The sequence below is a fragment of the Macrosteles quadrilineatus genome, unplaced genomic scaffold (genome assembly GCF_028750875.1).
Source record: "Macrosteles quadrilineatus isolate MER2022 unplaced genomic scaffold, UCM_ALF_1.0 Scaffold_1__1_contigs__length_201487025, whole genome shotgun sequence".
Classification (NCBI taxonomy): domain Eukaryota; kingdom Metazoa; phylum Arthropoda; class Insecta; order Hemiptera; family Cicadellidae; genus Macrosteles; species Macrosteles quadrilineatus.
In genome coordinates, this window is record NW_026542594.1 from 29,382,362 (window position 1) to 29,404,765 (window position 22,404).

A 22,404-nucleotide genomic window follows, 5' to 3' on the forward strand; every position below is an offset into this window, starting at 1 on the left:
TGTCATCGAATTCCAAATTAAAACCACTATGCAGAAGATTTGTTATTGCAAATAAGTGATTAGTTGAATACTGTAATGATTCATTTGTAATTGCGCAACTGCGTCGAACCAATCGTGAGAATCATCAGCTGTTAAGTCGTTATATATTATTGGTTATCCCGTTCTGAAAATATTGACAACTCGGACATCAATGAAACAATTCGAACTACAGTATTTGATGTCCCTCCTCAACTGTGATGTCTACGGGTGTACTGTACAGAAGTACAGTACAGTACGTCTGTAGGCTAAAGCTTGCGAGTATCGCTAGTATCGGTACTGTTTATGAGACCAGAGCTGAACTGAGGTACAGGTCAGTGACGTGTTGATTGTATATGTTTTACACCTTCAGTGTCCAATAGTCAATAGTATTACTTCTTCTACTACTTGGTTCGCAGGAACGAACCTATTTCCTACTGCATGTTCTCGAAGCTTGTCGACCATTCCTTATGATAAGTGCTTTACTCTTGGTGATTTCATGTGGCCATCTTCTGTTTTTTGCTGAAGGTTCTCGCACGTCTGGGACCAAGGCTATGTTTTCCATCTCATTTATCTGTCGCTGGACCTGTGTAGGTTTATTTCTGTTTATTCTATTTGCGTGTTGTCGTAGCACTTCCGCCTTTAACGTGTGCTGTGCCCTCGTGTCTGCTCCAGCTTGCAGCTTTGATCTTCATTACGCTGTCCACGGCTGATTCATCAATCGGTTGAAATATCACATTCATCTTCTGATAAAAAAAAACCCTAACATGGCCTTATTAAATAACGAACTGTTTGTTAAATACCACCTGTGTTTTCGTCATTGGCATTTTCAGTTTGTCCCTGTTTATCCTCTGAACTATTTATCATTGACATTTTGTTAGATAGTATTGTGATCGCCCAATGGCATCCGGGTCTAGACACGACTCCGTTTTTTATTTTGTGTGTTTTCTACGGCTATGGCATTTTTTACGTTTTAAAAGAGAACTGTACAAACCCTGGTCTTGAACTACCTTACGTCGACCTTTTTGTTTAGGATAGCTTCATTAATTCATAGCCGAATGACAAATGACATTCCAATGGCGTCTGTATCAAAACAACTTCTCGTGTCGCGTTTTTTCGTCCATCCTATAAAGTTGGATTTTTATTTTTGTTATTAAACATTTAATCGGGGATTCTTTTACTCACAAGTTTAATGAATTCCAATCATGGTTGTTGAAATTATTGCCAACCACAGCTAGTGGTTGAACCCACCGGAGGTAAATTTCAGAGAAATGATTGCAGTGGGCCCGGAGAATTGATTATTATAAACACATGAGAAGCTATTATAAACACCTCTTCGTCTTCGTTGTCCATCGACTGTAGTCAGGAGTGACATGACGTGTTGTGGGAGCACAGGAGGTGGAGGAGGCTGCTGTAGCGAGTGAAGCAGTCAAGCGTGAGCGACGAGACGAGAGATTCTCACGGAGTCATCAACTCTACCATCCAGAACACAGCGACTCCGGACTGTATTTTACACGTTATAAATTCCGGTTATTCAGTTGGAGTCATTCAGCCCAAAATTCTTCAAAATTATCCATTCTAATGGCGATTTTAAAACAAACCATTATTATTATCGTATTTTAAAAGAGTAACAAGGAGAAAAGGGGTGATTAATTTAACTTGAACAAGAACTAAATTTAAAAGAAAATATCGGAAAAAATCCTTATCCTACTTGAACTCCATATCTATTAAATACAAAACAAATCAGCTGCTGATAAAGCGCTTTCTTTATGTCTCATAGGACTCAGTATAAAACGAAAGATTACACATAATGTGTAATCTTTGGTAAAACTATTGGGATGTTATCATGTGGTTTCTATTACGTTGCTTGGTACCATTGACTATTAAGTAGTCAAAGCTGGTACTTAGGCCTAATGATTTTAAAAACCAAAGCCTTACTAAATGTTTCTGAGTATTTTAGTTTGTCAGAAACTCCTTAACTTCCAACATCATTTGATCCTGCAATGTAGAGGTATATTATTTGAGTATCTTATAAAAGGTCAATTTCATTGTCTTATTACCCGAGCATTATTACCAGAGTAGTAATAATGCTTGCCTTTAAATGCTTAGGTTGTTGGTTCGAACCAAGCGAGATATTTTATAGACCCAAAGGCTATTTGAACAGGACCATCAATTTTAATGGTAACTAACAAAAGGTTGACCTTAGACAGAAACAAGACCGGGGTTTGGACATTTCCCTTGCAAAATAACATAAAAATATATGCCAATGGCGTGGACTCATAAACAAATAAATAAATTTGTAAAATTGTATTTGAAAAATTGCATATGTAGTATCTACTATGGTTGTTAGTATCAATCAACACAAGGGGGTAGTGCAATCAAGGGGAACATTGAGAACGTCCAGTAGGTTTGCACACGAGGTCCTGGGACCCGAGTCGCGTGTCTTGTCTGCAGAGTTACATCAGCCCAGGTCCGCTGTAAAGTGTTGTTGCACAACATTGTGTACTTCACTACTTCGTCATTCGCCCAGGCGATGATGCTCGTGGTGAAACTGGCAAAACTTACCATCCTTTCTTTCCTTGAAATTTATGTTTATATTCAATGGCATGCCATGTTACTAGTAGTCTGATATTTGATTAAAGATGAAAGTGGCAGGTCGCGGTACTAAAGTTTAATTGACTTGCAATGTCGCCATAACCAATTGAGTTCAAGGTCAATTAGAAGTTTGTCCGACGAAAGCCATTCAATGGCTACCTGGATACCACTAATGTCAAAATTATTTTTCATCGCCCTGCCGCGCCCTAGATAGTAGTTAGATGTTAAGCTAGGCTTATCCGACCGAGCGACGGCAAATTGTACTTCTACGGTAAACTATAACATACGGTTGTTTGTTCTAAACACACCACCTCCAAATCTTATCTTTTTCCAAATGCTGGTACTAATAATTTTAAGAAGTCAAGAAAGGATTGTTATGTGACATAAAACAATAAGATATAATTAGGAATGGCATAAAATTTTCGAGAGGTTCTGAGAAATTGGCAGTACTCGCTGCTCGTGAGCCAAGAATACTAGCAAACACCTGTCAGGGTACTGTACGAGACACCACCATTCAATAGGTGTCGTACCTAATGGTACGGAGTTTGAATTCCTACAATGGAATTCCTAAAAACACGTGTGTTCATTTAACATGTCCTTGGTGATGGTGGGGCAGAGAAACTTGCCTATTTCAGTAACCTAGGCAATCCTGCTGCTGCTACGAGGTTTGGGGGATGGCTCTTCAATGACGAGACTAATTTACCTCTTTTGGATGAACCACTCGGCGCGGTCACTACTTTCTGTGGTGTTATCTCAAGTCATTGGCCTACAAATATTTCCCAAGGACTCTTGATGATTCGAAGAAAAATATTTGTTTTGCAGTTGCCAACATAACCGTAATATGCTGCAGAGACCTTAAAAAACTTTAAAATCTACTGTAATGGTGCATTCAAAATAATGTAGGCTTAACTCAGGAAACATTAATCTCTTAGACCATGCTATTCAGTATTGGGGGGAAATATTATTTTTTTTTATTGAGTCCCTACGCGAGCAAGATCTTTTAGAATTTTATAAATTAAAATAAACAATTAAAAACTGTTTCAAGAAATAAGTAAAGGTGGCTAATCTAAAGGTGTAACTATAAAAGGTAAGAACGTCACTGGAAGAAGCCAGTTGTGCCACTGACTTCTAGATACTGAAGTAGACATCACAACTATATTGATCAGCTAGATGCCATTTTTAGTTAAATACAGTATAAAATTCGCTCATGGATTTTGGTATCAGTCGAAATTCTATTTTCTACCTGCATTTTGGAAATTATATACAAGATGCTTTAGATTATTCATACTGTACAATAGTCGTCCGTCGTCTTGGTTAGCTTCTTTAAAAATTGGAATACTTTACCTATTGGAAGGCATCGGTGGTTGCCATCAGTGTTCTTTCTCTCAACTCATCTACCTACTTATTTTTGCTCTAAAACTGGTTTCAGTTGTAAAATTGGAATGAGATTTATACTTCTTTTACTTTGGCAAGGTTTTGCCTAAAGGTGTTCAAACAGTTTTGCTTATCAAAAATCTTCAAGTAATTAATATATAAAAAATTATACAGTCACTAAAAATCATGAAATAATTTATTTTCGTAAAAAAATACAACCGACTTCAAACGCTCTAAAAAGAATGAAATAATTTCAATAAAGTAAACTTTTGTATTAGGCAAGCTCACGTATTTCAAGTCGGCGCAGCTCAAACTGCAAATACGATTGAATATTGTGTGTGTATTTTGAAAATCAAAATCAATAAATTGTAGCTGAATAACATAAATATATAAAAACATACTAAACTGTTTTGTTTATATATTAAAGGAAATATTTTCTTGCATTTTATGTTTACTTCAGAATAAATACATTATGAAAATAACACACACAAATAATGTTCTATATGAATAGGAAAATAATTTAGTTTGATATTATGATAGGGAAAATAAGCTAGTTTAGCATTAAAACGTTACTTTTCAAAGTTAAATGCGTTATAATCTTTTTAAATATACTCCTGAATACCAATATAATGCCGATCTCTGATTATGGTAATAAAATAACACTTAACGCATAACTATGAAAAAAGACATGCAGATTAACATCTTTAGTTATAGATAGTCACCTGCAATATGGACACTCTCTTTCAATCAAAAATCATCATAGAGCTGCGCCGACTTAAAATACGTGAGCTTGCCTAATACAACAGTTTACTTTATTGAAATTATTTCATTCTTTTTAGAGCGTTTGAAGTCGGTTGTATTTTTTTACGAAAATAAATTATAGAATGGTAGTTTTCACAATGACCTAATCACATGTATTCAACTTAGCGTTTAGAATTGTGCGTAGGGTGCGTAGGCCGTTGGCAACATGGTCCTCCTTACAACGGCGACCAAAATAAATATTGATGCAGCTCCTAATGTGCTGCTCTATTTCTGAACCAAACGCTCTCTTTGTTTATAAATATATAGAATTGCGAAATGGTTTGGAATTTTATTGAGTTTGATGGGTTACTGGGTTTGGTTAGTTCGTTGTTTATTGATTTTGCATTGAATTTCTATATTTTCCTCACTTTGTCATGATACCGCCATAACGCTTCTTCATTTGTTCTGGGATATAAGTTAATCATCGTATATAAGGGCCAGTTTTATGGAATAGAATAGACTCTTTAATATTTTCTCTGTCTTATTATGTGACATGAACTCTTTGTAGCAGTTTATATAATTTTCCTTGTTGAGGCATGCTCGTTACATCCCTATACAGTGTAGTGTGCACACTAGTACTAGGTACGTAGGTCCACAGTAGTCAATCATCATCAGTCCTCAGCCCGCATGGCACCTGTTCTCCTGAGCCATTACATCAAGGACGACAGGCCTGCGCCTCCGACTGTCTCGGATTCTTCTTCCGTCACCCAGGATTTTTCCGCCCATTCGCATTGTTATTTAATGAGAATTAATGTGAAAAAGTGTGTAGATAACCCGCCAAGTTCTCTGTATAGGAGTTTTGTTGCGTTATTCTTCTAAGAGCTAGAGACGGTCCAATGTGTTTATTGACAGTGTTATAAACGACATACACATATACACGAATTACCAGAATTCCTATACTTCCTAGAATTACCAGAACATATTTAACATTCAGCGGAAGAAAGCTACCCCAGAAACAGACACAAAACTGGATAACCGCGCGTGTGCAGGGTATGGGCTTGCCGCGTGCCAAAACTATTTCTGTCATTCGCACGAATCTCCTTTTATAAGCAGAAGTGTTGCGCTCACGAGGTCGCCACGTTTCTTGCTTTGTTTGTTGACACTGTGATAAAATTGCTATTACTATGTATTTATGTATAGGCCTATATCTGTCCTTTTTAAGTATCTGTGTTATCTTAGTTAATATTATTTTGTGTTCGTGTATCTGTATGCATGATCACCTACCAAGCAAAGCAATTTCATTTTTAATCGTTAAATATCGGTTTATCTTTTTTTCTGAGCAATTAAGTCATATAAGCATTGGATTTATTCAAAATTTGTAATAACGATGCCTTGTAGAGTGGTGTTAACATTTTATGAATAGAAATTAATTCTTCTGTTTTGGCGAATAAATTAGCAAATTCTTTTATTCTGTCACATAATGGTGTCGTTATATCATCCAACTTGCACTTAATGCAATCCACAAATGTAATGAAATACAGTATATCTATACTTATTGAATCCGTCAATATTCGTATAGTTAATCTCGTGAAAAATTATAGGATACAAAATATACTTCTCTGCCATAGTTCGACGTTTTGTCTTTGTGCTATGTAGAATGTAGATGCCGTGTGCTTAGATTGTATATTATAGAACACATAATTAAGTTTTAACCTTATGTTTTTAACAAATAACCTACAACATAAGTCATTTTAATACACTGGTACTGGTATTTCTTGCATAGATTACATGAAAGCCACAATCACGTGCTCACGACGTAGACGCATGGTAGTATGGCGCCAGGATATGCGTGTGTCTGTAATACCATTATTACTGTCCCGGGGACAAACTGTAATGTACGCCTTATTTACTGCACCCTGATTCGGTGAGATTAAGTCTAATGCCCTCCCTGCATGCGACTATGTTTTGTAGATTATTGTGAAAGTTGCCCTGCTGTTAGTTTCGTGACTCTGGACACTTTACTTTATGTCCTGTGCAGAAGAATATGGCAGCGTCAAAACATTTATATAATATCACAATATGCTAGCCTAGTAAAACTATCAGCCTGGGCATACACTAATAAAGAACCTAGAAGTAGTGATCAAGTACGGAATACTAAACTAACATAAGGATGAAGACGGAATAAAGACGTAACCCATCACTTATTTACATTAGTAGTTGTGATGACAAGAATGTTTGAACTTATTTAATTAAAAAACAATAGCCTATTAAAGTTTACGGGTTTTAAAAACCTCGTGTATGTAATTAAGAGTCCAATAGTTCAAGCTGCTGAAGCTCTCTTTAATCTGACTTTCGTCCTAACAAATAAGTTCAATTGCTATCACAAACCAGCTGAAGAACATGCCTAGGAAGCGAAACAGATCACAAAGTCGTCACGTGTACCCGAATACAGTACTTTAACTTCGTCAAATAAAACCCATGTAATATAAATTATTCCTTAGTTAATTGTCATACCGATTTTTCCATGGATTGAATAGTATCTCCCAGTTGTGAATTATGAGTTGAGGCTTGACACCGTCTGAAGTGTATCCGAAGGGCTCTCTATGCACCTCTCGCTCGGTCTACTGCCCGGCCACCGCCACGACCTTGAGTCAGCTAATGATATAATCTGTTGGTTTATGATACGTCGTGTTGCAAGTTCGAGTGGCAAGCCTTGGTGTCGACCAACTTGAGACCACCATTCCCTTCCTTGGACCCTGACCCTTCGAACCCACTGAACCATGAATCGAATTCAACATATTCATCATTGAATAGCCTCCGTATTAAAACATTACTATTATATGGTATATATTGAACACGGTACGCACTTGCTGTTTACAAATCCAAGGTAGCCGTGTACAACACAAAAAATAGGTAAACTATTACATAAATCGTAACTCTATCCTCAAATGGTTCAGAACGCTGCCGTACATAAACTTACATTACACGACATACAATTACTAAATACACAATTTCGTAGACCATTCAAAACTATTCAGAACACAACAAGTAAACGTGAAGACGATAAAAACATAGAACAAATTGTCCTGGTCAGTTGTTTTATTTTCATTCTGTGTACCTTTGGATCGCGAGACAGTGGGTAATACAAGCCATTATATATTACGGCATTAAAAATAAAACATGGGCGATGAATATATCCAAGTTCTGCCATTGACTATACTGTGTTCACTTACATATATTAAAGTAATGATCTTCAACCTTCCGTTCGCCGTTTCCCGACAAGGTTTTAAACATACAACTGGGAATCAGTTTATTTTCATGTCATAATAATTATTGTTTTAGTTATACTTCGTTCCTATAGGTACATGGTTTGGTAAAAGACACTTAAAGTTTTAACTTTTGGCTTACTTTGTTATGGAGTTTATCCTTGGCTTTGCTTAAGTTGTAAATGCTTTTCTCATTTACTTTATCTCATACCAAATTTTAATAGATCTTCCAACTTCGTGAAACTGGAATAATAAGTAGGCCTGCAGCAAAACTGTCTACAATGTTAAAATTTTAAGACGCAGTACTTCCACACACAGAGCTTTGTCATTATAACCGACATGCTGCGCAAAAATTGGCCAAATAATGTGCAAGTGAACGAGAATCTATTTTGTTTACTTATTATTGCTTACATCATCGAGGGAGTTACTGTAATATGTCCCAATTTAGTTTTTGAAGGAGTCAATTTCATAAGACAAACTACGTGTTAAGTAGGCCTATAGTTAGGAATGACGGCTGCGTCATGTCCACAGTTGGCCATGCCTGACGCCTCTTTGTTCAACACATTCGTATGACAAGTTCGTCCAAGTGCGTGCTAAATGTGTTAATAGCTACGTTCCATACGTCTAAAGAGCGGAACATACATCTTGCTATCATCTGCTAGCCTTGACAATGCCTAGGGGAGCGTAGGGCATGTTTGTGAGTACGATACGTGGTTTGATTTTTATCTAAAACATAGTCCTTGACAGCCCAGAATGTTCATGTGATGCACGAGTATTCTATAATGACTCCGATGGAACGTAGATAATGCACCTCTTCTAAGGCTTTTAAAACAAACATATCAGAATTATATTGAAACATCGTGATGTTTTTAGGACTGTCGCAGTTAAATTCACAGTTAGAAACCGCACTTCATTTTTTATATCTTTTGTATTATATTATGTTATGAATTGTTATTAATTTTTTCAGCCACTTAATCTAACGCTAACAAGTATGTCATGTAGTTGATTAAACGTTACTTTCCCTGCTTTAATTTCTTTTTGTCTATGATTAAATATTTGTTAGACTCATGTAAATCTTGAGCAAACAAAAAAAATGTTGACTACGTGTTTTGTTTGATAGCTTTGACTACGAATAGAACTAGACGTTAAATTTCCTGGTTTACGTTGTTGTCTGCAGTTGTTTGTGTTTATATATCGATGAGTATAACACAAAGAGCTCAGTGTATTGGTGTCTGTTACGTGATGGTACAAGGAGGTGTGGCTGTTATCAGCACTACTCAGCAGCTGTAGAGGTGTGGGTGGGTAGGGGCAGCACGAGAGATAACGAAGGTCACCGTCGTCTCTGGAGACCGCAGTACTCGTCAGTCGGCCGTGGACCGTGGGCCGTGGACCGTCGGCCGTGACGATACTGTGCTGTGCGGTCAAACACTCGTGTTGTGATACTGTGAATGTGTCCCGTCAGGCCAGCATGGAACAGCCAAATGCCCGCGTGAGTCTTAGCAGTTGCACTAGCCTTAGAATTATGTCAAATTTTGTGTATTTTAATGACAGAATCCTGCCATGTGAGAAAAATTATCAGTATTTGTGTATTCATACCAAATTAAAAAAAAAAACAGTTGAAAAATCATGACTGTTAAAATAAGTAAGTCGTAATCTTCTAATCCACCGTTTTAGCAATGCACTCTCTATCAGCCCAAGCTTCTTGGTTATCCATTGTGTGATTTAGTTCAGGCGTTAGAATGTAATGCACTCTTATTACTAAAAGGGTAATATGTTATATAGAAGTAATTCATTATTTAAAACTTAACTAAACAAGTTTGAACTATCATACCCAATTTAAAAATGTGGTGACACACTCCACGCAAATCCATCTATCCCATATATCTCCGTATATTTTTTTTGTATTTTGTAGATCTATACAATATAATCTTCCCCAATACTCGTAGATGTACTAGTAACCAGTAGGGAATCCATGTCTGTTCTGAAACCAGATTCATTGGATACAAAGAGTTTAGTATCTCTGCATTTTAATTTTTAACTGTTAACTCTGGAAATATAAAGGGGTCAGCACCACGCAAAGCAGCACCACAAAAGACAAGTGCTTATAATAATTACAGACCAGGGAAATTTCCATGCCTGTGTTTTAATGTAAAGTGTGTCGCTAAGAAATCGCGAACCACATCAATACGATGAGCGACAGAGACAGCTGGGGCCTTGCCAACGTGCAAACATTTCAAGGCCAGCTTCTGCGGCATTTCGACCACAACTGTACAGTACATATTGTATCTAATCATGTTTCGCTAAACGTGTTCTCGGTGTATTCGTTGCTATTGATTGAGTCGCGTATCACTGTGAAGTGTGAAGCTGTCGAGTGACTAGACATTAGTCAGTGTGATGTAACATTTATCTACACTGTGTGGTTAGTATTAACTTACACTTGTCCGGCGATCCACATGCCAAGCTCAAAGTTGAACAGAAAATTGACAGTTGGGCTGGCGTGTGGCCGAGCCGATGCCCTTGAAGGCGGTATGTTCTTGGCTCTCACAACTACGTAACCTTGATTGCAGTCCGCGTGATTAACTCGACATAAAACCATCGTAATTATATTGACATATTTGCCACCTCCGTGCCGTGTGTTTGCAGTTTGCTGGTGTTGCTGTGGTGAAGCAGTGGAGTAGAATATTGCAACCGTAATGACGTTTATTATGATCCAGTTATCATTGTATTTGTAGGGAACATTTGCATTGCGTTTATCATTACTGTATTATAAAGTTCAATACAATACTGATTAATTTGAAATATCGGGTTTTTTGTCAAAATATTATCCACGAGGTAATTTCTATGTCAGTTTATTTCTTCCCGTTTTCAAATAACATTAACATTCTTGCCAATCATTAGGTACATTCCTCTCCTAATATAAGACTTGGGGTTTCATCGGTATTGAAGTTTGCTTGTACAGGGTGATTACCGAGAAACGCATGTTTTTCAAATAAAGAGTACTCAGGCAATTCAGAGAAAAAAAATTTATGAGTGGAAAATCAGTGTACACATTATGCATTTTCACAATAAATTACTTACAATTTAGTGTTTAAAAAATACATCTCTAAGATGGTCCTTCTGCTTGGTATGGAATTCCTTCATCGAACATTCCCTACTAGAGTTGTCACACTTTTTGGTGATGTCACTTGCCCTTCTCGCTCACCGGATATTACAATTCCAGATTTCTTTCTATGGGTTTTTTAATCTAGGATTTACATAAACAAACCACAAACAATACAGGAACTTAAGGAAATCTACGCAATTCCTAGAGACATGTTAGGAAAATCCGTCCTTCAACACTGTAAGCAGAAGGCGACCACCTTAGCGATGTAATTTTCAAACGCTAAATTTTAAGTAATTTTACTCTAAAATTGCATATTGTGTAGGCCTACACTGTTTTTCCACTCATAAATTTATTTTTTTTCTCTGAATTGCCTGAATCCTCGTTATTTGAAAAACATGCGTTTCTCGTTAATCACCCTTTATATAGTTAGTATATAGTTGCTGTATCTACGACATTCTGTAGATAATCACTGAGTCAAGAGGCCCGTTTACACTGCAGTTTGCTACAAAAAGTTTCAAACTATATGATTGCAAACAAGCTATGTTTGTATTTTAAAAGTTGCAAACTTTTAACATTGTCTTTCTTTTAGTTAAGTGTGGATTGGCCATTTGGAGAGCAGAGAACAGACCTGCTGCTCCAAGTGCTTGTTATATTTTGGCTACTCAAAGAACACCCAGAAGGTACTGGATAAAACCGTCGCTACGAGCAAGAGCTAGGTATAGTGATACTGTAGTGTATGTGAAATGAAATGAAATGAAAATACTTCTTTATTGATTCTTTATGTGCACTATTACAAGATATGAACAAGGATGATGTGGATCCACTGTCAGGAGAATTGAGGACTTATGGGAGTTTTAAGAAGTTTTTGGGATGATAATCAGTGATTTTGAACGGGTGATGTTATCAGCTCCAAGTATTAATTTCCTAGTAAAGGAACACTAGGGTCATATTGAATCGTGTGCTTTCTTCCCACATATGTATATGTGCGCTTTTACATAGGCCTATATTCATCTGAGATGCCTGGTGTAGACTACAATGGCACCCCGCGAGAGATTCCTACGAGACAAGTCAGTCTCTCCGTGTCTCATCCCTGTGACTCATGCGCTATACAGTGACCCCTTTATGTGATTGATACGTAACAAGTGTAACTAAACAGGTAATGTATGCAAGCGCGTGAGAATGTTATGTTAGAATATATCCGAGGATAGCTTACACGAAGAGAACGCTGTTTCTTTTCATCGGAAAGTAGTTTGGAAAGTAGTGTGCAAGTAGTAAAGATAAAATCAATTAAAGTATTGTATGTGTGTAAGACACTGTAAGATAAAAAGACGTAACACGATGCACGGTATATTTTATGTTTTTACATTTCAGTTTTTGTGTAGGCCAAGTCATATTTGTAAATGATAAGGCTAACTCTAATCTTTAGAGGTTTGTTGTCAATAGTTATTTGTGCAACTAGTGGTGAAAGTGGCACTTTGCTGCACACGAGAGCAATGTTTACGCACGAGCCGCAGGCGAGTGTGGAATGATCTCGAGTGCAGCAAAGGCCTTTTTCACTCGTGTTACACATTATATTTTTCCTACAGTCACTATAAAGCATATAAATAATTAGTCTTTCAAACACTATGCAACACGTTTTTAGGTTCAGCTGGCAACACAAATGGTGCCCTAGAGAAAGTAGTACCCGCGGTCCATATCACTCCGCTATTTTTCCTCGGCAAGAAATGTGCTCCGCGTTTTGAGAATATAGTTCCGTATGTTTTTGTAATTTGAAGTGGTTTCCGCGCCTAAAAAAATGCTTAAAAGGTATTTTCTTGTTTATTAAGATCGTAGGAAGGTTTTAAAAACGTTTAAAAGAAAAGTCCAGAAAGTTCAGAAATACCGAAACTATAAACACGAAATGACAGGTTAAATCGTAGTTATAATAGTCAATCAGCTGCTCATAGTATAACTAGGTGTACGCTTATTCTTCCCGTATTGGGACAAAACGAAGACAGTGAAAAAGGCTGCACTGGTAAAGGCAACCAGAATACACAGTAGTACCCTAGTTGTTGCTGCACATAAAAAAATATTATACTGGATCTAGCAGGATCTAGGCATGGAGTAGTATTTTTTCTGTGGCATGGATCAGCATGGATGCTCAGTGTCTTGGAGAGTAGATCATTTCGAGAATGCTAAAGGTCTGGTGTGGTTTGGTGCAATAGGTGTGGTGAATATCTGGCCCAAACTCATATGATGAGTAAATAATAATCTAGGAGATAGTCAATATCCAGAGAATTTTATTTGACGCTAATGATTTTCAACTTCTTCTTGGTGGGATTTAACATTATCTTTGGTCAAGTCTTAGCTGAGAAATCATCAAGAGCCTTAGGCAAGGACTCAACATCATGGAGGGAAGCAACTTCCACAAACAGTTTTATATCATCAGCGAACTAAATAAAAGGGATTTTGATAACTCTCTTGATGTATTTAAAGAATATGTAGTACTGAAAATATCTGAAATTTTGTTGGATGTTTTCATGATAAATATGCTACAAATCCATATTCACACCACAAAACCCATGAAAACCAGTTTACATAATCTAATCAAGACAGTTAGTAAAACTCAACCTGTTGAGAGAGTGTTTATTGTATTAAACCAAATTACAATAATAGTTATCACACATCCTTGTCAACTCCTCCTTATCCTCAGTCAAATAAGGACTCAAAACTATGGTACATTCATGATATTGGCAATTTTATCTCTAACCCTTTATCAAACAATAAATTATGTCAATTAGTATTTGTTTGTTTTTACTTTTAGCTAGGGTATTTTAAAAAGTTTCTGTTAGTAGGAATTAGGAGGTTTTCAGAGTAAACAAATCTAAAAACACTCATATTGTGCACCACAGCCCTCTAAGAAAGCCTGTCACCATTGGTGGCCAGAATGCACCCACTTTTCATGCTGGATAAGTGTTTACCGACTCTCTTACATTAAATCTGATCAAAATTGGAGTTTGATCAATAGTAGAGGGTTAAAATTTCATCGGGTACAAATTTTACCTATAGCCTACCTCCATGACCCTTCATCGGGGAATAAAAAATTCTATATACTACTTGGTTTATTTTTCAAGCTATCTTTACCACATGCGCTAAACCCATAGAATTTTGAGGTTTTCAGAGTATAAAATGGCAAAAAAAATTTTATTTTACGCCATTCAACCCTCGGTAAAGTCTGTTTTTTCATAGTCTGGCCAGAATGACTTATTACACTCATCATACTATAGATATGTGTTTACTCTCTTTCATCCAGTCATATCAAAAGTGGTCACATTAAATATCATGGGATACTATTTTTTACCGATACCTTTGGACTCTTTTGCATTATGTGTCCGCTCTTTATTGTGTATTATAAATGGAAAAATTAACTTAATGGGGTGTCTCCCGTATTACTACAAATCACATCAATAGTGGAGGATTAAACTGCACTGTAGAACTATATGGGATAAGATCCCCATATTGATGCATTATGTGTAAACTTTCATACACTAAATATTTGTTTGTTTTTTACGCTCTTTAAAAAGTTTTGATTAACAAAAATGAATTTGGATGTTTTAAAAATAAAATACCACAGGCAGCAAATCTGCATAACAAACTAATTTACAATTGAAGTCAGATTCATTTTCACTTGAAAGGTGAACACACACCGGAGCGGTAGCGGTGCAATATTCGCGCGGTGAATTAGTATATTGGAAGTAAATGCAAGCGGAATGGAGCGGTAGCGGTTTACTGCCCGTACAAACTACACTGCTGAGATGCAAAATGTTCCATTTGCAGCATGTTCCAGCGGTGCCGGTGCGACGAGCCTGGCATTTGTGTTTCTTCTCAATTTTAAGTAAAGGCATCAATGTATGGAATTCGCCATGCCTGAAATTGCCTTTTGTTGATGTCATATACACACTTCCTATTTTTGCGATCGTTGTCTTCAGCTACAGCAAACAATAGCAAAATTTCTTCCTCATCGTCTGATGTAAACATATTTCTAACTAACAACCCAACTAACTTGTTGACTGCACACTCATAAATGAGGACAAAAAATTACTGTACTCTGCTGTCATCGTTGCAATGCGGAATCGTTCTGGTGTACAAGCCCCAGCTATACCGCCACCGCTCCGGTTTGTGCAGGCCTTCAATTATTTAAATAACAATAGGTTCAACGACTACCTAGGTTTGCTGCTACAGGGAGGACAGCTTAGTAAAATGTGTTTTTTAGTAAAACATTAATAGCTTAGTATACAAAAAAATTATGTTTCCATCTAATATATCCATAAATAATCAAACCACAACAGTTTACTAATTCTCCATAAGAATATACCAGGAATTTTAAATTTACAATTCTTAGAATCGCCAATAACCATAGGCCTACACAAACACTTCATTATAAGATGTTTTATAGATAAATGGGGAAAACTGTTTATGATAAAGGGTTCTGTAGGCCCTTTTTTATGCACAGTGGTAAGGGTTGACTTAGCCTATCATTATCATTGATAAGTCAATGATAATAAAGTGTTGTTGTATGCCTTATGATTACGAAGATAATTCTAAAAATTGTAAATTTAAAATTCTCATGTTATTTATTTGGAAAATAAATAAACTGTTGTAGTTTGCTTCTTTATGGATATATTTTAATACAATTTGGAAATTTTGTTTATTTCATAATTCATACTAAACTAACTAACAACATAAATTTAATTATTTCTCGGATTTATGATATTTTATTTCAACGCTGCAGAGCAGCATGAGTCCTCTAGTGTTGTTTGAATGGGAACTGAATCTGACAATTTTAAGGGTATATTTTAGTAGAAATTCAGCCAGGTAAATGGAAATTAGCTTAGTCTGCAAGTTTGCTGCAGCAGTGGTATTTATATCTACCATGGTAGGGTAAGTAAGTGCTGCAAACATTAATCTGTTATGTACTCACTACCTAATACTCGGTTGAAATTGACTCTTATTTGATTGTGGTTACCAACCACCCTCCTGTTCAAACTAAAACGTCCAAAGCCGCTGCCAGTTGCACGACGTCCAATACTGTAGCTCAGTGCTGTCGCAAGACGTCTAGAGCTTATGCTTATGGAGCTAGGTTAGGTTAGGTTAGTCTGTACTACAGTCGGTAAAAAAGTATTCACAGTGTGCAGGTGCTCTGGACGTTGTGGGACAGCGCTGAGCTATTCGACGTCACAAATGAAATAATGAAATGAAATAATGAGTTTATTCCTTCAAAACAAATAAATACAAAATAATACAATCACTTGGAACTACGTTGCCACATTATCCAGTAATCGTGACAAACGTAAACAAAACTGGCAGCGTACATTTTGAAGAGTGTTAAGTGTGCTGTTTCTCTACAACCAATCTCATGACGTCCAGAGCTTGTAGAAGGACTACAGTATGTTGATTACAGTTCCTGTAGTACTTTTGGACATGATGAGATTTGGACGTCATGCAACAGTCAAATATTTTATAGGCTATTGGACCTTGTGAGATAAATCAAGAATTTTATTTCGGATATTATGAAACTGACTTATATTATTCTACAAAGTGACTCTTGTATGTCATGAAATGCATTCTTATTTATACTTGATAGCAGTGGCGGATTCAGAGGGGGGGAGAAGGGGCGACCGCCCCCCCCTCAGACATACATACTGTATATATTTTCTACTGCATGTTATACAGTAGTGCATACACATTGCATAAAATAATTTGTCACACTAACTTTGGACAAAGAAATGGTTGGTATAAAACTGCCGTTTTGGAGACTTAGTTTACACAAATTTTTCGGGGGGGGGGGGGGGGGTACCCCCAAACCCCCCCTCAGTTCGCCCCCCCCCCCCTTGTGACAGTTCTAGATCTGCCACTGCTCTTTTTAGCAAGTCTGTCCACAGTATTGTGGGTACTTTCCTGTTAAAGGGAACATTCATTATTATCGATGATTTTTTTCTCAAAATATCGATATTAACAAATTGAAACATATCAGCTGACAACTACGATAAATAAATATTGTTCAGAATCAACAAACAAAAATTTTAAAATTATTGAAATAAAACTGTTCTAAACTAACCTGACAGAACTAACCAAACTTGCTGTAACATTTAAAAACTCCATTTAATATTCTCCACTCGCCTTTTGTGTTATCAAACGGAATTTATAAATGGTACAGCAAGTTTGGTTGGTTATGTTAGGTTAGCTTAGAACAGATTCATTTCTTTCCATATAATGGACTATATTTTAGCCTAAATATCAGCTGTCAATTTGTAATGTATAACTTAGTAGGTAAAGGGAAAAAATTGATATATCGAAAAAAATCATCAATAATAATGAATGTTCCCTTTAACAGGAAAGTACTGTATTGTGTTACCATGTTAGCCTACCTCTGAGTAATGATGTGCAATCCTGGTCAGTGTGTCATTATTGCGTAGCGATATGTATTGGAACGGGATGTATCAATACCTAATCGTATCCAATCCTCGTGCATATATTTTTACGTGTAGGCTATCAGATGAAATACTGTATCGGTTATTTATAATTTCTAGGAAAAAATGTAAATATCTTAAATATAACGAGCTGCAGAGACAAATACTATGTTACTTACAAGCTTGTAAAGAAGGTTAGTGATACATTTTACCTCACAAAATCCATTTCCTGTGTCTTTTTATTAGTACCGTATCAAACTCCTGGACATAACCTCTTAATTCCAGTAAACCCTCAAAATTAAAAAAATAATTATTTTATTGTTTTCCTAGTTTTTGCAGATGGATAATTGATTAATAGAAAAAGTACTAATAATGCTTGTGGGCAGGCCTACTTGCACATTTAATAGTATACCCTATCATAACCAAACTTGATTATAGCATAGCATAGCATTTATACAATACTATGATTATACGCTTCCACTTACGGTTCATGTACCGATATCTGAATCGACACGTATCGATACGCACATGAGCATATTTGAAAAATCTTTAAGTTGCTTTTTTTAAACATTCATCATGAAGAGAAGGTTTTATGGTTAATACGGCAAATTATGAGACGATAACGACATGTGAAATAATGTAGCCGTACTGTAGGTAATTTAAGAATAGGCTTTAACTTCTTATTCCAAAAAAAATTATGTAAACATTAAGTACGTAGGCCTACTCTAATTTCAGATAAGGTCTGTTAGTAAGAATTACCGTGGTACATCCGGCCAAGCACGATAACAAAAATGCAATAATACTGCAACTTATGTTCTGTTATAAAACAATCAATTGCTGTATTTGTTGTGCCAAGGGGGGTTATCAGTTATTACAACGGGAGCAGCCTGTGTCGCTGTGCATAAAAGCTCTCATAAGACTAAATGTCTGTAGCCTAGTTACAAACCGCTACAAAGTTGCAGTTCCTAGGGCCTCTACTCTGGACTTTCAGGCCTCGACTATAGAGGATGCCGCCTCGCGGTGCATATAAGCCCCCATTTGAATCAATGTAATTTCTTTGTAGACTTAATACTTAATACTTTATTGCTTTCAATACTTTTCTTTGAAATGGTGACCATACAAAGTAGGTATTTTAAGCCAAGTATGAATGGAGATGAGAGCAGGATGAGTGGCACGATCTTGTAGTCTTGTTAGTGACTAAGGCCGACATATTCCTTAGACACAGCTGTTAATTAATAGCCCATACAGCTTATGGCGACTAAGAGACCTACAGTTTATAGTGGAATCCGAACCACATTTTTGCCTTTGGTATATACAAATTGAAATTGGTCTAATTATCAGTTTAGTACTGCAGATAGTCATAGTACTCACTCGTGCGGACGTTAATCCACACCATGGAGAATCGCATCCACAGTGCATGCCTATAAATATCCACAATTCACTTTTATGTTACGGACACACAAAAGCCTAGCTGGTAAACTCTTAGCCAGCCAATCATTGTAAGTTTAGCTGTATATATTACGGTATATCAAAGTGCCAAAGCAATAATACTTTTTACAGAGTATTTATCAAGCGTTCGAAAAAAAACTTAAAACAATTTTCAAGTAAATTTAAGAATAATTTGTTTGTTAGGCCTTTATGGGTTGATATCAATTTACATTAACTAAATATTCCCAAGCACATATGATGTGCCCTTGTTAATTACAATAGGCCTACATGTATGTGTATGTAGCTAGCCTAACTTATTGGTTAGGGTTACAGATTTTAGTGCGGAAAGGATGGATTTGATTTCCGGCACATCCGGCACATACAGGTAGGCCTAACTCAACTTACGCGTTTGGACCGCTTTCCCTAAAAGCGCAACTTATATTTTGTCTGTCGTCTAAAATGCCACTGTTGTCATCTGAGACCACAAACTAACTTAAGTTACTAACTCCCTCATTTTAACAAAAGGGGCTAGGCGGTTGCACTTTAGTTTACGTCATACACTCATTCGAATGAATATATCGATCTGAAATCAATATATTGATTAGCCTATTTCATTCGGTTAACTTAGTTAGGTTGACATAACCTAACTAAACGAATGAAATACCGTAATCAATATATCGAATAGTCTATATATTGATATTCTTCATTCGAATGAGTAGGATGTCACAAACTAACGTGCAGCCGGCTAGGCTAGAGCAAATTTGGGGTTTTAGGTATAAATTTTCTGTTAAAAAGGATGCCATTCGTTTTATCAAAATTATGTGCAACACTTTTTAAAATTAATGCCAAGGCCTAAGTTATCTAGAAAATAATGTGTTGTTTTAGCTCAAGAAAACAAACAACTTTGTAGAAGTTAAATATTGTCTAGGTAGGCCAAAAGAGAGGTTGTTATAGAGCTCAACTTAAAATCTACAGGTTGCTGATTTGATTCCAAGGGAGATTGTTTTCAGACGCAGATACTATTTGTAATTATGAATAACAAAAACACAGAGGATATGCTTCCGAGAACTGGACCTGGATTAGGCGTCCTGCAGTTACTGTCATAGCCTAACCAAACCAACCCAACTTGCTGATGATGAGAAAATCAAATGAAAGTTAAATTCTGTTCATAAAATAAAATTATAAATAACAACAATTCAAACAAAAGATGTACAGTTAAGAAGAAATTGCATTCAAAGCAAAATCTGTGACAAAAAGTTAAAGTTACCGATGGGATTCGAACCAGCGACCTCTTGCATATTAGCACTCTATCCACTACACCACGAACACCGATGGCTGTACATCGTATCGTTGTGGTAATGGTGTTCCGGGACCCCACAACCCGGTGGCGTCACTGCAGGACGCCTGTCGCCTATTAATCCAAGCCCGGTTACCGGACGTGTATAGGTAGGCTACTCTGTGTATAACAAAAAGGTGTAAAAAATATAAGGTTGTTGGGTAGTAACAAGACCATGGTTTGGATCGTTCACTTTCAAAACATTTAAAAAAACACAGAGGATACGCGTCCGGTAACCAGACGTGGATTAACTTAGGCGTCCGGTAGTGACGTCACCGGGTTGTGGGGTCCCGGAACGCCATTACCACAACAATACGAAATTTGGCCAGCGTTGTTCGTGGTGTAGTGGATAGATTGCTCGGCTGATATCCAAGAGGTCCCTGGTTCAAAACCCATCGGTTTCTTTAACTTTTTGTCAAAGATTTTGCTTTGAATGTACTGAGAAAAAAAAAATCCTGAGAAAAATTATCAGTATTTGTGTATTCATACCAAATTAAAAAAAAAAACTGTTGAAAAATCATGACTGTTAAAATAAGTAAGTCGTAATCTTCTAATCCACCGTTTTAGCAATGCACTCTCTATCAGCCCAAGCTTCTTGGTTATCCATTGTGTGATTTAGTTCAGGCGTTAGAATGTAATGCACTCTTATTACTAAAAGGGTAATATGTTATATAGAAGTAATTCATTATTTAAAACTTAACTAAACAAGTTTGAACTATCATACCCAATTTAAAAATGTGGTGACACACTCCACGCAAATCCATCTATCCCATATATCTCCGTATATTTTTTTTGTATTTTGTAGATCTATACAATATAATCTTCCCCAATACTCGTAGATGTACTAGTAACCAGTAGGGAATTCATGTCTGTTCTGAAACCAGATTCATTGGATACAAAGAGTTTAGTATCTCTGCATTTTAATTTTTAACTGTTAACTCTGGAAATATAAAGGGGTCAGCACCACGCAAAGCAGCACCACAAAAGACAAGTGCTTATAATAATTACAGACCAGGGAAATTTCCATGCCTGTGTTTTAATGTAAAGTGTGTCGCTAAGAAATCGCGAACCACATCAATACGATGAGCGACAGAGACAGCTGGGGCCTTGCCAACGTGCAAACATTTCAAGGCCAGCTTCTGCGGCATTTCGACCACAACTGTACAGTACATATTGTATCTAATCATGTTTCGCTAAACGTGTTCTCGGTGTATTCGTTGCTATTGATTGAGTCGCGTATCACTGTGAAGTGTGAAGCTGTCGAGTGACTAGACATTAGTCAGTGTGATGTAACATTTATCTACACTGTGTGGTTAGTATTAACTTACACTTGTCCGGCGATCCACATGCCAAGCTCAAAGTTGAACAGAAAATTGACAGTTGGGCTGGCGTGTGGCCGAGCCGATGCCCTTGAAGGCGGTATGTTCTTGGCTCTCACAACTACGTAACCTTGATTGCAGTCCGCGTGATTAACTCGACATAAAACCATCGTAATTATATTGACATATTTGCCACCTCCGTGCCGTGTGTTTGCAGTTTGCTGGTGTTGCTGTGGTGAAGCAGTGGAGTAGAATATTGCAACCGTAATGACGTTTATTATGATCCAGTTATCATTGTATTTGTAGGGAACATTTGCATTGCGTTTATCATTACTGTATTATAAAGTTCAATACAATACTGATTAATTTGAAATATCGGGTTTTTTGTCAAAATATTATCCACGAGGTAATTTCTATGTCAGTTTATTTCTTCCCGTTTTCAAATAACATTAACATTCTTGCCAATCATTAGGTACATTCCTCTCCTAATATAAGACTTGGGGTTTCATCGGTATTGAAGTTTGCTTGTACAGGGTGATTACCGAGAAACGCATGTTTTTCAAATAAAGAGTACTCAGGCAATTCAGAGAAAAAAAATTTATGAGTGGAAAATCAGTGTACACATTATGCATTTTCACAATAAATTACTTACAATTTAGTGTTTAAAAAATACATCTCTAAGATGGTCCTTCTGCTTGGTATGGAATTCCTTCATCGAACATTCCCTACTAGAGTTGTCACACTTTTTGGTGATGTCACTTGCCCTTCTCGCTCACCG

General features: G+C 36.7%; 1 protein-coding gene across 3 annotated transcripts in view; it reads left to right on the plus strand.

Moving 5' to 3' along the window:
- Nucleotides 1-22,404, plus strand: part of LOC129005887 (protein phosphatase Slingshot) — a 219,935-nt gene that overhangs the window by 114,146 nt on the left and 83,385 nt on the right. The window contains exon 1 of one of the 3 annotated variants that reach the window (XM_054434943.1): nucleotides 9,366-9,480. The exons of the other annotated variants lie outside the window; for them this stretch is intronic. Within the exon in view, the coding sequence (XP_054290918.1) occupies nucleotides 9,440-9,480 (41 nt within the window). The 5' untranslated portion in view covers nucleotides 9,366-9,439. Of the gene's footprint in view, nucleotides 1-9,365; nucleotides 9,481-22,404 lie in introns of those variants that run through there. 3 annotated transcript variants of the gene reach the window in all.